Genomic DNA, 19,444 nt, shown 5'->3' with positions numbered 1-19,444 from the left:
TTAAAGCTATATGCCAAACATTTTAGAATTGCCTTATTATAAACGCATTTTAATAACCTCTTATCTTTTAACAGCAGTTGGAGTTCAATGCCCTCTTTCTATAAAGAAAGGAGTACGTAACTTAACTATATTCATCTGTGTCGCGCAGGTAAATTCGTGACGTAATCATTGTACAAGTGATACGAGATTAATCGAAGTTTCACTAGTTGTATAGACTCATTGCTATTAGATCTTCACAAGTACCACTTCTTTCATTTACACATGCTAGTTTCTACTGTATGTATGCAAGTGCGGTAGCATGTATATGATATAATAGAATTCTAATTCTACACTGCCATCTTATCTTATAGCCTTAAATATCTCACACTTCACTTATGATTCACACACGTTCTTAATTAATTCATAAATATCACCAATTAATCAGCACATGCCGAAGTTAGAGTGAGGGTGTAGATTGCAAGAAACTACTCTACTAAAAAATGTAAAGACTTAGCTCGTCAGATGCTATGTTTGGTCTGGTTGTCGCTCCATTCCTTGGTTGTGGTTTGACCCTCTGTTAGGATCTGGATCTCCGGTTGGACAACGTCTTCCCGGTCATCGGCTGGTCATATGGCTGGCTGGTCCATTCCTCATCGGCTGGTCATCTGGCTGGCCGGTCCATTCCTCATCGGCTGGTCATCTGGCTGGCCGGTCCATTCCTCATCGGCTGGTCATCTGGCTGGCCGGTCCATTCTTCTTCGGCTGGTCTTCTGGCTGGCCGGTGCCTATCCCCAGTTCAGTCCATCATGTAGATTTAGCAAGCAGTCATCATTCCAAATCTGCAGACAGCGTAGAAAATTCCTTTTGCGGAGCAATCAGTCATGATATATTCCATTGTTCTACTGCTTATTCTTAACGACGAAATTTTCTTCAGTTGGGATAAGTTCTCCGTATATATATATATTAAGTTTATAACAACAGGGGTAACTTTCTTCCCATACGAAATTATCGGTCCTCCGATATAGTGGTCCTTCTTCGCCAATCGCAGAGTGGTTGCTCACCGGATCCAAGTCAGATGTATCTCACCGTGATTTACTTATTTTTATAATATCTCGTCTCTTTTATAATGTACGCCGGTGAATTATTTTGTCAGATTTGATCGTCGATCGTAAAATAGTCAATATCTTCTTCAGAAGTTTAGGATAATCTTCAGATGTAAAGCTTAGCTTGTACTTGCGTCTTTCTTCTGCCGTTGAAATTTTTAGAGTATATTTTTTTTAACAATTAGTCCGCTTCTATATTTTTTTTATAAAACAATCCAACTGAGCCTCTACTGTCCTGCAGTGTCTTCCAAATCAGTCCGTTCCGTGACGTGCATGGTCTCCTATATACCGTATTAATGAGAAGTTCATTGCCTTAATAGATCGCATGGGCCATACCTTCCTACGCCGCCATTTTGTAAATGGTCTACGAGATGCGAACGAGCACAGTGCTCAGCCGCTCTTCCGTTTACTTGAAGTGTTGTTTATTATAATAGTGCGGTGACTGTTTGTCGAAATGCCTTCCTGTAGTGTGTACGGCTGTAACAAGACAACGACTAGAAACCGAAAGTGTAGAGAGAAAGAAATACATTTCCATAGGTTTCCAAATCAAAGTAAGTCGCATTGAAGGTTTAGCAGTTGGGTACAATTTTGCAAGAGGAAACACTTTTATCCCAGTAAGGGAGCTACTGTGTGCTCAGTGCATTTTAGAAATACAGACTATGTGATGAAACGCAACTTTTGAAAATGAAGGTGATTCCAAAGGAAAAACTGAAGGGTCCGAAATTGAAGCCAGGGTCTGTTCCTTCAATAAGATGTCTGGCGTTGACAGATGGAGATACTTCTCAGGCAGGAATGCTAATTCATACGGAAGCCGCTTCACAAAATACACTGTGGGAGTACTCGTCAGAAACTAAAAAGAGCAGGACGGAAAGGTATGAGGCTAAAAGACTAAGGGAGTTTTTTGACACAGTATTAAATGAAGGTGATAACGATAATGATGTACACGACGTTCAGAATTATATGAGTGAAAAATATTTCACCAGACAGACGCGAATGTAGTGTAGAAATACAGTGTGAGTTAGGAAGTGAAATAGCTAGAAAATACTTCGACGTTGCAACTTTCGGCACAGCCTTGAACAGTGACGTAATGGGAGAACAGTTGAATGACAGTTTCTATGAACCAGATGAAAGTGACAGTGAAAGTTATATTAGTGATACTGATAACGAACACACTCAGGACAGTGTACATATTACAGTTTCATATTTCTTTGTAGCAGGGACAAGTTTGCTTACACTCTTTGAAATTTGTTACAATTGTAAAAGTAAAGTGAAAAACATTTCACATTACATTAAAGGGACTATGTTGTGCGTAAAATCACTCTGCGATTGTGGTAATAAAGTCCGTTGATATTCTTAACCTATGGAAGGAAAGAAACCGGAAGCAAATGTCCTAATATCATCAGCATTATTGTTGTCAGGCATTCTATTTGAACCTTTTCGGTCATTCTGCAAGTCCATTAACTTACATATGATGTCACGAACTGTATATGATAGAATTATTCATAGAGTAACTGGTCCGATAGTGGAGGGTGCACCGAGCTCGATAGCTGCAATCGCTTAAGTGCGGCCAGTATCTAGTAATCGGGAGATAGTGGGTTCGAGCCCCACTGCCGGCAGCCCTGAAGATCGTTTTCCGTGGTTTCCCATTTTCACACCAGACAAATGCCGGGTTGTACCTTAATTAAGGCCATGGCCAGTTCCTTCCACTTCCTAGGCCTTTCCTATCCCACCAAACATCAAATTCATGTTCAATATCAGGATACTGCGTTCTCAGTACATAACTTACTCCTTTGTGTCTATCGGAAAGGAAGAGTTTTATATTACAATTTTCTTCCTGTACAATCTTCTTCATCGCGATTTCACATGCAGCCCTTTCAAGATCACCTTTCATATTCATATTCATATTTCACCAGACAGACACGAATGTAGTGTAGAAATACAGTGTGAGTTAGGAAGTGAAATAGCTAGAAAATACTTTGACACTGCAACTTTCATCACCATAAGACATATCTGTGTCGGTGAAAGGTGATCTTGAAAGGGCTGCATGTGAAATCGTGATGAGGAAGATTGTACAGGAAGAAAATTGTAATATAAAACTCTTCCTTTCCGATAGACACAAAGGAGTAAGTTATGTACTGAGAACGCAGTATCCTGATATAGAACATGAATTTGATGTTTGGCACATATCGAAAAGTCTAATGAAAAAGATAAAAGCTCTCGATAAAAATCATCCAGAAGTTCAAGCGTGGAAGGCCAGTATAAGTAATCATTTATGGTGGGCAGCACAAACATGTAATGGAAACAGTTCTGTGTTAATCGATAAATTTAGTCAATTTTGCACCATGTAAAAAATGACCATAAGTGGTTAGAAAACGGTGAATGGAAATCCTAATGGAAATTCTAAGTTCCCATGGCGGGAATTAGATATTTTTCCACCAATAGAGCATATCAAAAATCAGATCAAAATTAGATGTATGGCTTTTCAGGCGTTTGCTCTATTAACCAGCATCTCGTCTTAGGTCTGACACTAGACTCGTCAGAGTGGGAGCACATTAACGGATGAGGAAGAGAGAAAGAAAATGTGGATTAAAGAAATTCAAGTTGATATGAAGCCTTGAAGAAAATAGTTTTAGACAAATCTTTTTTAAAAGATGTGGAACATATAAAACACTACGTTCACACTGGAAGCCTAGAAAGTTATCACAACCTTCGTTTGAAATACGCTCCTAAAAGAGTTCATTTCTCGTACAGAGGCTTAAAGCTCAGGTCAATGTTTGCTGCATTGGACTATAATTGGAACATCAATAAATTGAAAGGTGGTATCAAAACTCAGTACTCAAAATCAACAGGAGCCTGGGTGATAAAACAGAAATATGAGGCGTCAAGCGATGGATAGAAGAAGGCAATAATGAACAAAATAAATCTCTTGCAAACTAACTATAGTAGAGCCTCACCTGAAGATCAAGCAATGGATCAGTCACTGCCTAAAAACATTGCTCCAGTACCTCGACCTTCCAATGACGACCTGATCAAGAAGCACTTCTCACGATTTCACTCGCAGCAATAAATGAGGTACCGTACTTCATGTCAAAATAATACATTATTAATATTTATCGTACAAACAAGCTTAGGAAACTCTTACATATTTCTACTGTTTTAATTTCATTTTTTCATTTACAGCTTGAAGCCCACATAGGTGCCATCGGGTTCCGGAAATGTGTTCCTTATGGTGTTGACAACACATGATGGTATGAAAACTCTGTTCTTTTCGCCAATCGCAGTCCATGAATTTACCCACGAAGTGAACTGTTTGTAACAAATAAAACGTCAAGTTCTATTTGATGGATTTAAAGCTGTCAGTAAACATTTCCTTGCCATGTTCTTCAGTTTTAAGCTCACGTTATGCCTTGTCATTGTCAATACTTCACGGTCTAAAATAAGCCTTGTAAACGAGGGATTTCTTGTTATACGCATAAATTTCTCAGATTTCACTGCTTTTACATTGTCTAATACACAACAGCATACACTTTCTTCATCCGTATCCATGGTGGTACACTCATTACATTTACACCAAATTCGCGTGCCGACATGGCCTGTAGTGTTTAGCATATCCATGTCAAGATCGCTATCTGAATGGACATCAGCAAACGTCATTTGTTCTGGCTCATAGTGATACGGACGAATTATATTTACATCCATTATAAATAAAAATAAGCCCTCTAACACTGGCAACAGAAGAACACGGCAGTAGCAGATGGAGTGCGGGAAAAGACTGTGCGAGTTTACGCCCAGCATCAAGGCTGCCAGGTAGACTCTACAGCACATTGATGTCACGACCAGTTACTACTTCTGCACATAACTTGAGGGCATTTTTATTACATTCCCATAATACATATTTAGCAATGAATAACGAAATATGTGTTTTTGTGTTGTGTTCTCCTTTAAGGTAGGAAGAAGGAGTAACAGAAAGAGGAGACAAAGACAAAATCACAAAAGCACAAGGGCAATCTCCACATTTTTTAAAATAATCTTCTTTACGTTGCACCGACACAGATAGGTCTTATGGCGATGATGGGATAGGAAAGGGCTAGTCCCAGTCCTTCTCCGTCCACCTCTTCTCAGCTCCTATCTTGTCAGCCTCCGACAGTATTGCAGTACTTTGCAAGCATGTGGAATGCCTGAAGTGCTCTAATGTGTCGGACATTCATTGAGGTTCAGACTCATGGTGGATATTTTCAGCACTTCTTGTATTAATGCCAATACTTCCCGTACAAATTTGGAAAGTCTGTAACTCGTAAATGATCAACCTTAGAACATATGTTCATCAGGATTTTTTTTACGTTGTTTTGGGGTGTTATCAACCCCCAATTACTTCCCACAGATTTGTGAAAACTCAGTATATTCAGAATACATCATCATTCTGTTTCCAACCGAGCTCGATAGCTGCAGTCGCTTAATTGCGGCCAGTATCCAGTATTCGGGAGATAGTGGGTTCGAGCCCCACTGTCGGCAGCCCTGAAGATGGTTTTCCGTGGTTTCCCATTTTCACACCAGGCAAATGCTGGGGCTGTACCTAATTAAGGCCACGGCTGCTTCCTTCCCACTCCTAGCTCCTTCCTGTCCCATCGTCGCCATAAGACTTGTCTGTGTCGGTGCGACGTAAAACCACTAGCAAAAAAAAAAAAAAAAAAAGCATTCTGTTTCTGTTGTGTTGCTTTAACTGTGAAAATTGACTATTATCTATTTTTAATTGATGCTGGTGTGTGACATACCAGTATGAAGTTTAAGAATACTCCTGTTTTTGAGTTTCAGTTTTCTGTAATGATTTCCTTCACTTTAGGATGACATGCTATAATATTGATTTGATTGTTACAGAACTTTGGGTCTCGCATTTTTGAAATGGTTTCGACCAAAACGACCATTAAAACCTGTCCGCAAAGAGCGCAAGAAGGTTGCTATCCAAAGCTTATCTGCAGAAGAAGTAAAAATTGTAGTGAATGTGGTACGAGCATTCGATGTTCCTGTCCGAAAGGATGATAATGCATTGGGAGACCATACTCAAAGTGTTGTCCAGACTCATAACTTCACACATGTTCCTGTGTTTCCCTTTGTGGAAGTTTCATTCCAAGGTGTAACTGTACGTACCACTACTGCTGAAGGAGCTAATCCTACATGGAACCAGGATCTCCAGCTACCCCTGAGGTAAGAACGTCATAAGGAGTTGTATTCTCTCTAATACCATATTTAGTCGTGTAATTTTTTTGCCTTTTATAGAATTCTAACCTCAAAAAAATGGGAGGAGCGAAAAATTATCGCAGGATGGTAAGACAGATTCGAGGAAACAGGTTCTGTGGCATATTGAGAGAAAGGGCAAGGGTGCCCTCTTATTGTGGAAGACATTAGAGGGATGTATGCACATAGCCCAAGGAGGTCTGTGCCTAGAGCAAGTTTGGAGCTGGTCATTCCGCAACGTATGGTATGAAGAATTTTACAATGACAAATGTGGTCTAAGGGGGTACAAGTTACAACTGGCTCATGCATTCAGTGATTGTGACAAGCAGAGGCAGTTTGAATTCTGTGTGGAAGCCATGTTAAACATTTGGAAACAAATCTTGAGGTTGTCTCACTTTGAGTTTTGAAAATAAATTACGTAAAATTATTATGTATATGAAGTTATTTGTTACCTTCAGGTAACTAATTTAGAATAACCCTGTATACACCCATAAAATGTTCTTGCAGAGAAATCCATCAGTAGCAAAAACTTATTTCATACATTGACTGAAGTTCCAAGTCAAGTTGTCAGTATGGTAATTTTCATCAAGTCACAACCTCTGAGGGTATTATTTTCAGAAAGTTATTTCTGGAAACGGGTGCAGCTCATATCTCATTAATATTACCCAATGGCATAAGTTGATTGCCCTAATTTTTTTCTGCTGAATCCTCCTTTAACATTGTCATTATCACCGAATTTCTAGCCATAGTGATGTGTCAGTTGTTACCACCGTAACTTTCTAAATCAACAAATAGAGTGTACGGTACATAAAACCACTCTTAAGAACCTATGAATTTCTACAATGTGCATGGTAGTTATAGAGCAGGTGACACTTATGTTTAGTAGGACTAATCTTGATTGTCTTCCAGTTGTTGGTAGAAGACAGCAGGTACCGAACCAGCTATCTTGTTTGAAAGAGTTTCTGTAGGAGATACTGTGATGAAAGATGCTCTTGAAATTTGCAGGGTTCGAGTGTTCAGGGACCAAGTCAAATCTTACGTATACCTTTAATTAATTCATTTGCAAAGTAGTTTAGTCCGTATTACAGGGTTTCTCTTTGCCTTACAACCAGGATTGAGAAGTAATTGAGTGAAAGTAATCAAATTATTTGTAATAAATACTTTTTTTAGTAATTTTTACTTGTAATCATTACTTTTTACAAAATATAACTTACTCAAAATATACTTCTTGAAATAAAATTTTAATCATTACATTCTAGTAATTGATCTACGTCATATGGAAGCACCTCTTATATCTTTCTTTCTCATTTGAGTATATAGGAATATGTATCCCATCCCATTGCCTTTCATATTAGCTTAGACTCATTTATTTTGGATCGGATCACCTCACAAACTGATCGCCCTTGAGAGAGGTTAAGCCGGCACTTAATCAAGGAATGGCAGAGTGCATTGCCTCTCCAATACTTCTAAAGGCATCAAATGTATCCTACAATACCCATACAGCTGGGGATGTTCTTAATATTAAACACAGATATTCCTTTTAAGTGGCCATGTAAAAGCATCTTTTCAGTAAATGCAAAGATGTACTGCACCCACCATCCCTAAGTTTAACAATGAGAAATTTAAGAACCAATTATTTTGTAAAATAAATGGTAAATGACCCTATTTGAAATGCTGAAAGTCACTGACCAAAAATTACGGTGAAAATATCATTTGGAAATTTCCAAGGTATCTTGTTTAGTCCTACTTGGTGATAATGGCCACTTAATCCCTCAAGCTGGGACTTAAATATCCCTAGCCCGTGCCTACTGGTGGTAATTTAAATGTCCAAGCAGGAGCTATGTTACAATACTACAAATAAACATTTATATCTCAACAACATTTGCACATAAATAACCCAAATTTTGAGCAGATACACACCGCCAGTTAGACACTTCGTTAGGAAAAAGTAAAAGGGAATTTAAACAATGTTTTTTAGAATTTTGCTTTGCGTCGCACCGACACAGATAGGTCTTATGGCGACGATGGGATAGGGAAGGCGTAGGAGTGGGAAGGAAGCGGCCATGGCCTTAATGTAGGTACAGCCCCAGCATTTGCCTGGTGTGAAAATGGGAAACCACAGAAAACCATCTACAGGGCTGCCGACAGTGGGCTCCGAACCCACTATCTCCCAGATGCAAACTCACAGCTGCACGCTCCTAACCGCACGGCTAACTAGCCTGGTAGAGAAATTTAACTCGCCTAAAAGTTGGCTTCGGTGTGATAAACTTTTGCATGAAAAGAAACTGAAACTTTGAGGTAATAGTAATAAGAATAAATTAAAATAATACAGATGATGATATATGTTTAAGTAATATAATCTTGTTAATAAGAATAATAACAATAATAGGCAATATCAACAGGAATAAATGATTAGAAAGAAAAAGAAAAAGAAGAAGGAAGTAAAAAAAAAAAAGGAAGGAAATTTTTTTGTTTTGGTATGTGATGATTGGATTTATGTTTAACAACTTTTTGTTGTCTTCATAGTTTTTGAGTAGTGCATTATCTTGCAAAATGTATCTATTGTACCCGTAAAAAGTGTTCACCGGGCGAGTTGGCCGTGCGCGTAGAGGCGCGCGGCTGTGAGCTTGCATCCGGGAGACAGTAGGTTCGAATCCCACTGTCGGCAGCCCTGAAGATGGTTTTCCGTGGTTTCCCATTTTCACACCAGGCAAATGCTGGGGCTGTACCTTAATTAAGGCCACGGGCGCTTCCTTCCAACTCCTAGGCCTTTCCTATCCCATCGTCGCTATAAGACCTATCTGTGTCGGTGCGACGTAAAGCCCCTAGCAAGGAAAAAGTGTTCATATCTTTAAGGCGCTTGATATTAAATTAATGAGCATGGATCTTATCCTAGGGAGTGGCTTTATCATTGGAGTTGGTACAGAGAGGGGTATAGTTATCAATTTTAGAGATTCCTTTGATAAATTGAGTTTATTGATCATCAAAAGCAAGTTCATATCACCTTCGTACAGCAGCATGGAAGTGTCATGGCTGGTTGGTACCTCCGAGTCCTGGGATGGCGCTGGACATCGCCTGGGCAGGGACCACGCCTGCTCGGATGAAGAGTTCTGGAATGTCTCGACGTTCTGGAATGTCTCGAAGATTTGCACACGTTCCAGGATTCGATTTGAGACGTAATTCACACTTGAGTTTTCTGCATGGCACTCCACACATTCATGGCACTGTCTGAACAGATATAACCTTTTAATTATGGTTACTGCACTCTAGATATTAAATCAAAACGTTTTGGAATAATCACTCGAAGGACAAGATGATTTTGTCTTTGTACCGATAGAAATGCAAGTTCATAATGCAAGCTTACTGTAAATTGGAATGTTCTAGAGGATTATAGTCACCACAGTCCTTAATGCATAGTTTCTGAAGATTTAAAACACATTGGCAATGAACTGAATAAATAGCACTCGGAAACTGTCTTGTTCTGTCAATAGGCGAAGTGAATAGCCATTAAAGAAAATTATATTTGAAAGAAAAAGTCTGACTTCATAAATTATGGATTCACTCAAACTACTGGAAAGTTCTAGGCTTTCTGGGAACGCGACATGCGTATTCTGAATTGTCACAGTCTTTAATGAGGATAAGAATCAAAACACAAGTCCCAGTGCAGCACTTGGAAAGTATTGCATATTTCACAATTAAACGTAATATTGAACGTCCCCTAAGTTTCACAGTCTTTACAAGATGTAAATTCAATGAGGCGCTTGGGGAAAACAAGTCATATCGTTCACACGAAAGTTTATGTTGGTAGGGCACAAGTTCATCCTACACGCTCGAAAAATTTCAGTATTCCAGAAATTGATTCACAAAATACAAGTTTGAATAAGTTTGAAACGTAAGTTCCATGTGGTACACAACACTCGTGAAAATTCAAAGTCCTTTCAATCGTCGTCGGATAACTAAGTCCCTATGTGGCACTTCAAAAAAATAACAAAGTTCCAATGTGTCAAAATATTAAAGTCCCAACACGACACTCGAAGAAAATAAAGTTCCGATGTGTCAAAATATTAAAGTCACGACACTCGAAAAAAAATAAAGTTCCGATGACAATGTTCCAGTATGTCACCTTATGAAAATAATAAAGTCTTACCGCGACACTTGGTGAAAATAACTAAGTTCCAATGAGATGCTTCGGAAAAATAATGAAGTTCGTATATGGCACTTTAAGAAAATATCAAAGTCCAATCACGACACACGAAAAATAACAAAGTTCCAATGTGTCAATATGACAAAGTTCCAACACGATGCTCACAGAAAATAACAAAGTCCCAATCAGGCACTTCAAGAATATGATAAAGTCCCGACACAACACTTAGAGAAAATACCGAAGTTCCAATACTTGGATGTCGAAGACTGTCAACTAGAAGTTCGACACACACAATACTCCTCCTGTCACCCGTGTCACAGAGACGGCGGAGTGACAGATACTGAATTCGTAGGTCGGGTGGTCCTCCTTTTATACCCGTCCACGTGGAAGTGTCTAGAACCCGGGTATTATCTGCCCTTATAACTTCTATAATACTCGGGGGATTTTCTTGAAATCTTGACAGATTACGTCCATTGTGATGGTTTTTAAGATGGCAGTGTCAAAATAGCTATAAAGTAGCGCAGAATGTACTTTTGAGGGTAAGCTGGAACATTACCATATATGGTCGCGGATAGCTGGCTTACGGCGGCCACGTCACTCGCTGGGTACGTCACTGCGTTCGGCGGGCTGCCTACCTTCCACCTCGCGCGAAGTTCAACAAACATACTTCGGACTTCTCTCGTAGGGGCGTTCCCGGTACACTATGTATCAGTTCAAACCTGTCGTGTGTCATTACATTGTACAAGATAATACACCAGGCGTGTCAAGTATAGGAATTTTTACTAAAATATTATTTTATGGAAGGCTTCTGAATAATTCCCATGAGCATCTGTAGTCCAAAATAACCATACAGTTCATCACAATCCATGTTTTTCCAGTCATGAACTCTGGACCGTGGCCTCAGATCATCTTTCTTTGAATTCAAGAAGTTATTGGCATAGTGATTTGTCTTGTTCACAATTGTAAGCAATATCTCACTATCGAAAAACAGTTTAAACTGTCCTGAAACACACTGTACCTGGTTTACAACTCCATATTTTCCAATAAATTCAGTTTTTTGTTGGGTGTATGTATCATCCACTTTATCCCATTTCCTGTCCACTTGTGTATGTTGACACTTCACTGGCCAGACACTTCCATTTTCATCATCACTATCGTCATCACTGTTTATACTTTCATAGTTATTTTCACGGCTACTTTCTGACAAAAATCTTCATTGCTTTCATTACTGTCAAATTCACTGCCTCTATCAAACACTGTAATATCACTATCACCCGGTTCATCTAAATATGCTAAAATGTATTCAGATGTTTGATTAAATGACGTACTCGGATCTGCCATGCTTTCACTTGAAACAATGGCAGTCGGCTACATGTAACTAAGACTTATTTCATCACAAAATTACAGTTGCAAAAAACAAAACAAAAAACAAAATTGCAAAAAACAAAAAAAAAGAAACTCAAGTGTGAAGAACAGAGTCTCAAGGTTTCATGTATCACATAGTGCAAAGAATTTTCAAGAGGTGGCAGAGCTAGACTGTTTAGGAGCAAGTAATGTGCTCGGCGTGACAGTCGTGTGCATCCGTCGATATCTTTTTCCTTGAAAACTTTTGTACCAGTATCATTCCAGCCGCATTTAAATAAATCTTTTCCTTAAGACTGGTGTTCCGTGAAACAGTTGTTATTTTCTTGATTGCTTGTTAAGAAAGTAATTTATAATTACAATTGAATAAAATATTTCTCAGGTAACTGTAATTCAACCCAGTTACTTTTTCCTTGTACTCTTCTCAAAACTGTTCCGTAACACATTATCTTACAAGAAAGTGAAGGAAGAGTCCTAATCTTAGAAGGATGAATGAAATATGCCATGAAAGAGAATGAATAAATAAATAAATTTATATATATAAAATCACTTGTCCTGACCGACCGACCGACCGATCATCGCCGAGCCCAAACTACTGGACGTAAAGAAATAAATTTTGGGGATACATTCATATTAACATGTAGGTGCTCGCTAAAGGAGGATTTTTGGATATTCCATTGCTAAGGGGGTGAAAAAGGGGGTGAATATTTAAAATGAGGATTTCTGTATCTCAAAAACTTAAAAGTTTACAGATGTAAAAATTGGTATTTGGAATCTCCTTTAAAAATAAAGAAACAGGTATTTTTTTTTCCGGAAAATCCCATTAAGGGGGCTGAAAAATGGGGGAAAATGGGTTGAACACCTTTTATGAGGAGACTTATATCTCGAAAACTGAAGATGTTACAGACGTGAACATTCGATGTTAGGCCCCTTTAAACAACAAGCATCATCATCATCAGCCTTTGAAAATAAAGAAACACGTATTTTTGTGTTTTTGGATAATCTGATGAATAGGGGGTGAACAGGAGTGACAAACGGGGTGAATTTAAAAAAATACTATATCTGCAAATTATCTCAAGACACATAACACATTACAGATTTGAAAACTGGTATTTGGAATTTCCTGTAAAAGTACAGAAGCATAGATATCTTTTTTGGGGAAGTGAAAAAGAGGGTGAATTTTTAAAATTAGCGTATCTACAGTATATCCCAAAAACCTAAGATGTTGCAGACATGAAAATTGGTATTTGGAATCTCCTTTAAATCTAAGGAAACACGTATTCTTTTGTTTCCAGAAAAAACCTGAACGGGGGAGGGAGTGAAAGAATTGAAAAAATACTTGAATTATTTGTATGAATAGATATACCAAAAAAATCTAAATATGTTTTAAACTTGAAAACTGGTATTTGGAATATCCTTTAAAAATAAAGAAACACTCATTTTTTGGTATTGGGGATGAAAAACGAGGTGAGTTCCTTTTACGAGAAAACATATATCTCAAAACTGAAGATGTTACAGAAGTGATAATTGGTATTTGGAAGCTCTTTTAAAGAAACGAGTACTGTTTGTTTTTGGAAAATTCACTTGAGTGGGGAGTGTGAAAGGAAGTAAAAAATTGAATACTTTTTCTGGAGAAACTTATATCTCAAAACTGAAGGTTAGAGACGTGGAAATAGGTATTTGGAATCTCCTTTAAAAATAAAGGAACACGAATTTTTTGCTGGGGGGAATCAACTTCGTAGGGGGGGATGAAAAAGGAGATGAGTTCCTTTTACGAGGAAACATATATCTTGAAAACTAAAGGTTTTACAGAAGTGATAATTGGTATTTGGAAGTTCTTTTAAAGAAATGAGTACTGTTTGTTTTTGGAAAATTCACTTGAGTAGGGAGTGTGAAAGGAAGTAAAAATGAATGCTTTTTCTGGAGAAACTTCTATTTCAAAACTAAAGGTTACAGACGTGGAAATTGGTATTTAGAATCTCCTTAAAAAATAAAGAAACATGCATTTTTTGGGACGGGGGAAACCAACTTAACGGGCGGGAGTGGAGTGATAAAGGAGTTTAATTTTTTTTTATGCGGATACTTACATCTCGAAACCTTTAGCCCTCCTGGTGGCCATGATCGTTAAGGCGCTGAAGTCTAAACAGTCTGACACCGAGGTTAGCCGGTTCGAGTCCCATTGGTCGAGAAAATTTTCACCTTCAGAATGTTGGCCGCAGGGTAGGGGAGGTGGTGGTATACAATTTCTAATCACTAGATTGCGTGCCAAAAGCCTGGATTAAATTCCAAACCTCACCTTAATGCTCATATGGAGTGAGGACATATTACGCTGTTGATGGCGATTCGTCCATCGGATGGAGACTTTAAGCCTTGAGCAGACTCCTTCGTGCCATTCAACAGGAGTAGTCTATGTGCCGGCACCATGTTTCACCCTCGCCCTACTATCATATATCACGTCATTCATTTCATCTCATTTACTCCTCTGATGAGGTTGACGTCAGGAAGGGCATCCGGTCTTAAAAAAACTCCACGACAGATTCATCTCACCTCATACCCGACCCCGTAGGTAAACGGGGCAAGGGTTGGACAAACAACAACTTATATCTCAAAAACTGAAAATGTTACACGCATGAACATTTATAGTTGGAATCTTCTTTCAAAGTAAAGCAGCAGGTGGAAAATACACGTAAGGTGATGAATGAATTGAAAAATTAGTTGAATTCTTTGTGTGAGGATAGTCATATCCCAAAAAATTAAAAATGTTGTCCGGCTCCGTAGCTAAATGGTTAGCGTGCTGTCCTTTGGTCACAGGGGTCCCGGGTTCGATTCCTGGCAGGGTCGGCAATTTTAACAATCATTGGTTAATTTCCCTGGCACGGGGGATGGGTGTATGTGTTGTGTTCATCATAATTTCATCCTTATCACGACGCGCAGGTCGCCTACGGGAGTCAAACCAAAAGACCTGCACCTGGCGAGTCGAACCCGTCCTGGGATCTCCCGGCACTAAAAACCATACGCCATTTCATTTCAACTAAAAATGTTAAAGACGTGAACATTTGGAATCTCATTAAAAAATAATGAAACACGCACTTTTGGGGAGGGGGAATCAACTTAACGCGTAGGAAGGGGGGTGAAAAAGGAGTTGAATTACTTTCATGAGTATAATTATATCACAAAAACTGAAGATGTTACAGACGTGAAAATTGGTATTTGGAATCTCCTTTAAAAATAAAGAAACACGCATTTGTTTTTTTCGGAAAATCGACGTAAGGATGTGCAGTTGAAAATAAGCAAATAAAGAGTTGAAATTCATTTATGAGGATACTTTATCTTAAAAACTGAAGTTGTTACAGACGTGAAAGTTGGTATTTTGTATTTCCTTTCAAAATAAAGAAACATGAATTTTTTGTTTGCGGAAAGTTCACTTAACGCGGGAGAGGGGTGGAAAGAAGTGGGGAAGAAGAAGTTGACTAATTCTTATGAGTATACATTTATCTCAAACACTGAAGGTGTTACAGACATACAGGCATGAAAACTGGTATTTGAATATCCTTTAAAAATAATGAAACACGTACTTTTTATGCTTTCGGAAAATCCAATTGAGGGGTTGAAAAGAATTGGAAAACCGGGTGAATTTTTAAAATGAGTACCGGTATATCTACATTATATGTCGTCCGGCTCCATGGCTGGCGTGGTTAGGATGGCTGGTTAGCGTGCTGGCCTTTGGTCACAGTGGTCCAGGGTTCGATTCCCGGCATGGTCGGGAAATTTAACCAGCATTGTATATGTTGTCTTAATCATCATTTCATACTTATCACGACGTGCAGGTCGCCTATGGGCGCCAAATCAAAACACCTGCACGTGGCGGGTCGAACCCCTCCTGGGATCTCCCGGCACTAAAAGCCATACGCCATTTCATTTTACATTATATGTCAAAAACTTAACATGATAGAGACAAGAAACTTGGTATTTGGAAAGTCCTTGAAATATACAGGAACCTGCTACTTTTTGTTTTTGGAGAGGGCACTTAACAGGAGGTGAAAGCTAGTGAAAAATAGTTGAATTATTTTTTATGAGGATACTCATATCTTAAAAATTGAAAATGTTAGAGACGTGAAAATTGATATCTTGAATCTCCTTTAAAAATAAGGAAACATGTACTTTTCTTAACAGAAAATACACTTAGATGGGGGTAGGGGAAGGACTGATCAAGGGGTTGAATACTTTTTATGGGGATACGTATGTATATCTCAAAAACTGGATATGTTACACATGTGGGAATAGGTATTTGGAATCTCCTTTAAAAATATAGAAACATGTATTTATTTTTTGACTTAAGAGAAGACTGTTTCTCGCATGTAAAGTTCTATGTCGCATGGTCGTCTTTGCCCCAAAAGATAATACCACAAACTTGGTTTACGAAGAATTTCTGGGATAAATTAAACTCAATTTTTGGGTGTTTTTTTATACTTTAGGAATTTTTAGATAGTCTCTTAGTACAATGCCGAGGAATGATTACTCTGATCAAATTACGAAATCCACGTGAGCGAAGCCGCGGGTAATTGCTAGTAAATAATAAAGAGGAAAAGCAGACAATGTGCAGGGGAAAAAAATAAAACAAATAGTTAACAATAGTTATTAGGATAGTCACTGTCCCTCACTGCAAAGCATTTTCAATGAGCACTTCCTTTCACTGCATATCATTGCGTGATATCGATCACAGCTTCTGTTGCACAAAACATAAACACAGGTGACGTCGGGATCATGATATTTGCTGGTCATGCACACCTTGAAGTGGAAGCCATGAACGGCATAGCGTGTCGCTAAAAAATCTCAGCTCATAGTTCCCTTGTTGCCAATCGCTGTAGATCATAGTGTCTGTAGCGTAGAACTCTGACCATATTTCATTTTCCTTTTTCCAAAGCACTTTCATGAGGCCTTTATATGCAGAAGTTGCTGGCAAAAGTAGCTGTAGTCATAGTTCCTCAATGAAGAAAGGCTCCCTGGTGAGCTCATATGCGAGCCGAGATGGTGTGAATTTGGAAAGGCATAATGCCTTGTATCCAAATTAATTTTAGTCCATATGTTATGATAGGAGTGATTTTAATTTTGAATAATTTCATTGCTGTTCCAATTGATAGTCTATTGATGAGTTTTATGTCATTCATTGCCTTGATAGCCGTGTTTGTTTTGTCTTCTATGTGTTTTCTGATTATGATGCCACGTGTTTGTAAGGTCATGCCAGGATATTTGAAGTGTGATACTGCTGTTAGTTTCTTTTCTTGGTAGAAGAAAGAGGCCTTTGGTCCCCCTTTTCTGAAGCTCATGGACATTGTCTTTTTTTCATTAATCTGTAGCTCATTTTCCTTTGTCCATTGCACCAGTTGATCGAAGGCAATCTGCAATTCTACTTGGTCTGGTGATGTTATTAGCATATCATCTGCATAGATATATAGACATACCTTTTCTGATGTTATTGCTTGAACTACATCAGCTGTTGCTGCAATGAAGAGCAGGGGGCTCAGTGGATCTCCTTGGAGTACCCCGTTTGTTTGATGAATTGGACGTGAGATATTTATACCGTCACTCATGATTATGCTGTTGTCGTGCAGTATGTTTTGAATAATTCGCAATAGATCTCTGTACCAACCAATTGCTGTAGTTTCTCTATTATTAATTTCTGACTGATTGAATCGAAAGCTTTTGTGTAATCTATAACTGGATTTGAAGAGGTAGTCTGTATGTCGTTGAGTAGGCAGGTAATGGCTTGGATTGTGCTTCTATTTTTCCTGAAACTGAATTGTTCCTCAGGTAATTTCAGGTCTATTATATTTGTAAGGCTCTTGCATAGTAATTTAGTCAGTAACTTTATTAATACCAACAGAGTGTGACTCGAATTATAGGTGGCTTAAACAAGATACCAAGCACTTATGGAAAGAAATTGGAATAATATATAGAAACAAAATGAAAATGTCAAAATTTACAAAACATATTTTAAAATATTCTGCAAGCAATAGAGTAAAATATTTCCTTAAAGGAACTAACTAATTAAAACACAAACAAACAAACAAACAAACAAACAAACAAACAAACAATTCACATACGATACATATTTACATTCCATTGCAAAGCTATCTGTTTAATGTGTAGTAATTACTTCCACAATAAAATTCCTTTAGTAATTTCATGTAACTGTTAAGACCAAGAGTGAAGTTAAAACCAAAGTTTTCAGAGGTATGTAGTAAATTATTACAGATTGCACATATCATCACTTGTGACGAATGTCTGAAAAATACTGTCTTAGAAACTGGGATTATGTATTATGAAAATTTGCCTGGATCTTAAGTTTCCTTTTCTGGTATTTAAAGACATTTGTTGAAGAAAACAGGAGCTGTCTATTCTCTTATTCACAAGTTTATGCAGAAATATTTGCTCTGTCACCTCTCATCTGTTCAATAATGATGTCTAGTTAAACTCGTTCAGAAGTTTAGTGTAATGGGTGGTACTTCTAAGGATATATCTATAATATCTAATATTGTTTGTAATATAGATATTGTAGGAAACATTTCTGAACTTTCTCAGTCTGTTTCTGGTATGACTTTGATAGGGTGACCATATTACAAGGGCATATATTTTCTGACCTTACAAGTGTATTATTTAACATCCTAAGAACGGTGACAATACAAAATCTCTTGTGCTTCTTATTAAGAAACCAAGTTTTTTGTAATCTTCAGTGACTGTGAAATTGATGTGCTCCTTACTGGATACATTTTGTGTTATGCAGATTCCCAAATCATTCTCTGATTTAACATGGGTAAGTGCATCATTGCCAGTCCCGCGGTGTAGGGGTAGCGTGCCTGCCTCTTACCCGGAGGCCCCGGGCTTGATTCCTGGCCAGGTCAGGGATTTTTACCTGCATCTGAGGGCTGGTTCGAGGTCCACTCAGCCTACGTGATTACAATTGAGGAGCTATCTGATGGTGAGATAGTGACCCCAGTCTAGAAAGCCAAGAATAACAGCTGAGAGGATCCGTCGTGCTAACCAAATGACACCTCGTAATCTGAAAGCCTTTGGGCTGAGCAGCGGTCGCTTGGTAGGCCATGGTCCTTCGGAGCTTTTGTGCCATGGTGTTTGGTTTGGTTTTAAGTGCATCATTATCTATTTTGTAAATATAGTCAGTTTGATACCTGCTATGCGTGATTCATAAGAAGCAACACTTTTTAAATCAATTAATCAGTCAGTTACCATTGATCTGCATTTAGGGCAGTCACTCAGGTGGCAGATTCCCTATCAGTTGGTTATTTAGTCTGTGAAGAAGGCAAGGTACATCCGATGGTGAAACACGGTGGTGGTTCGGTAATGGTATGGGGCTGCATGACTGCCTCTGGTGTGGGTAATCTGCACTTTATTGATACGAAATGGACCAGAACGTCAAACAAAGTGCAGCTCAACTGGGACTGGGTGCTCCCTATTATTTCGAGCAGGATAACGACCCCAAGCACACCGCTCACAATGTCCAGTTATGGTTGTTATATAACTTACCGGAGAGACTGGAAACACCCCCACAATCCCCGGACCTCTATCCAGTTAAGAATTTTTGGTGGCACTTGGAGAAAAAAGTGCT

The 19,444-nt window shown here is 38.5% G+C and overlaps 1 protein-coding gene across 1 annotated transcript in view; it reads left to right on the top strand.

Annotated features, from left to right (window-relative positions):
• The window catches only part of LOC136863731 (coiled-coil and C2 domain-containing protein 2A), a 569,644-nt gene that overhangs the window by 290,524 nt on the left and 259,676 nt on the right, over nt 1-19,444 (top strand). Inside the window, exon 18 of the mRNA XM_067140086.2 lies at nt 5,958-6,284. Coding sequence (XP_066996187.2) covers nt 5,958-6,284 — 327 coding nt within the window. The remainder of the gene's footprint in view (nt 1-5,957; nt 6,285-19,444) is intronic.

This window comes from Anabrus simplex, chromosome 2 (assembly GCF_040414725.1).
Source record: "Anabrus simplex isolate iqAnaSimp1 chromosome 2, ASM4041472v1, whole genome shotgun sequence".
Lineage (NCBI taxonomy): Eukaryota > Metazoa > Arthropoda > Insecta > Orthoptera > Tettigoniidae > Anabrus > Anabrus simplex.
This window is presented reverse-complemented; position numbering and strand designations above follow the sequence as displayed.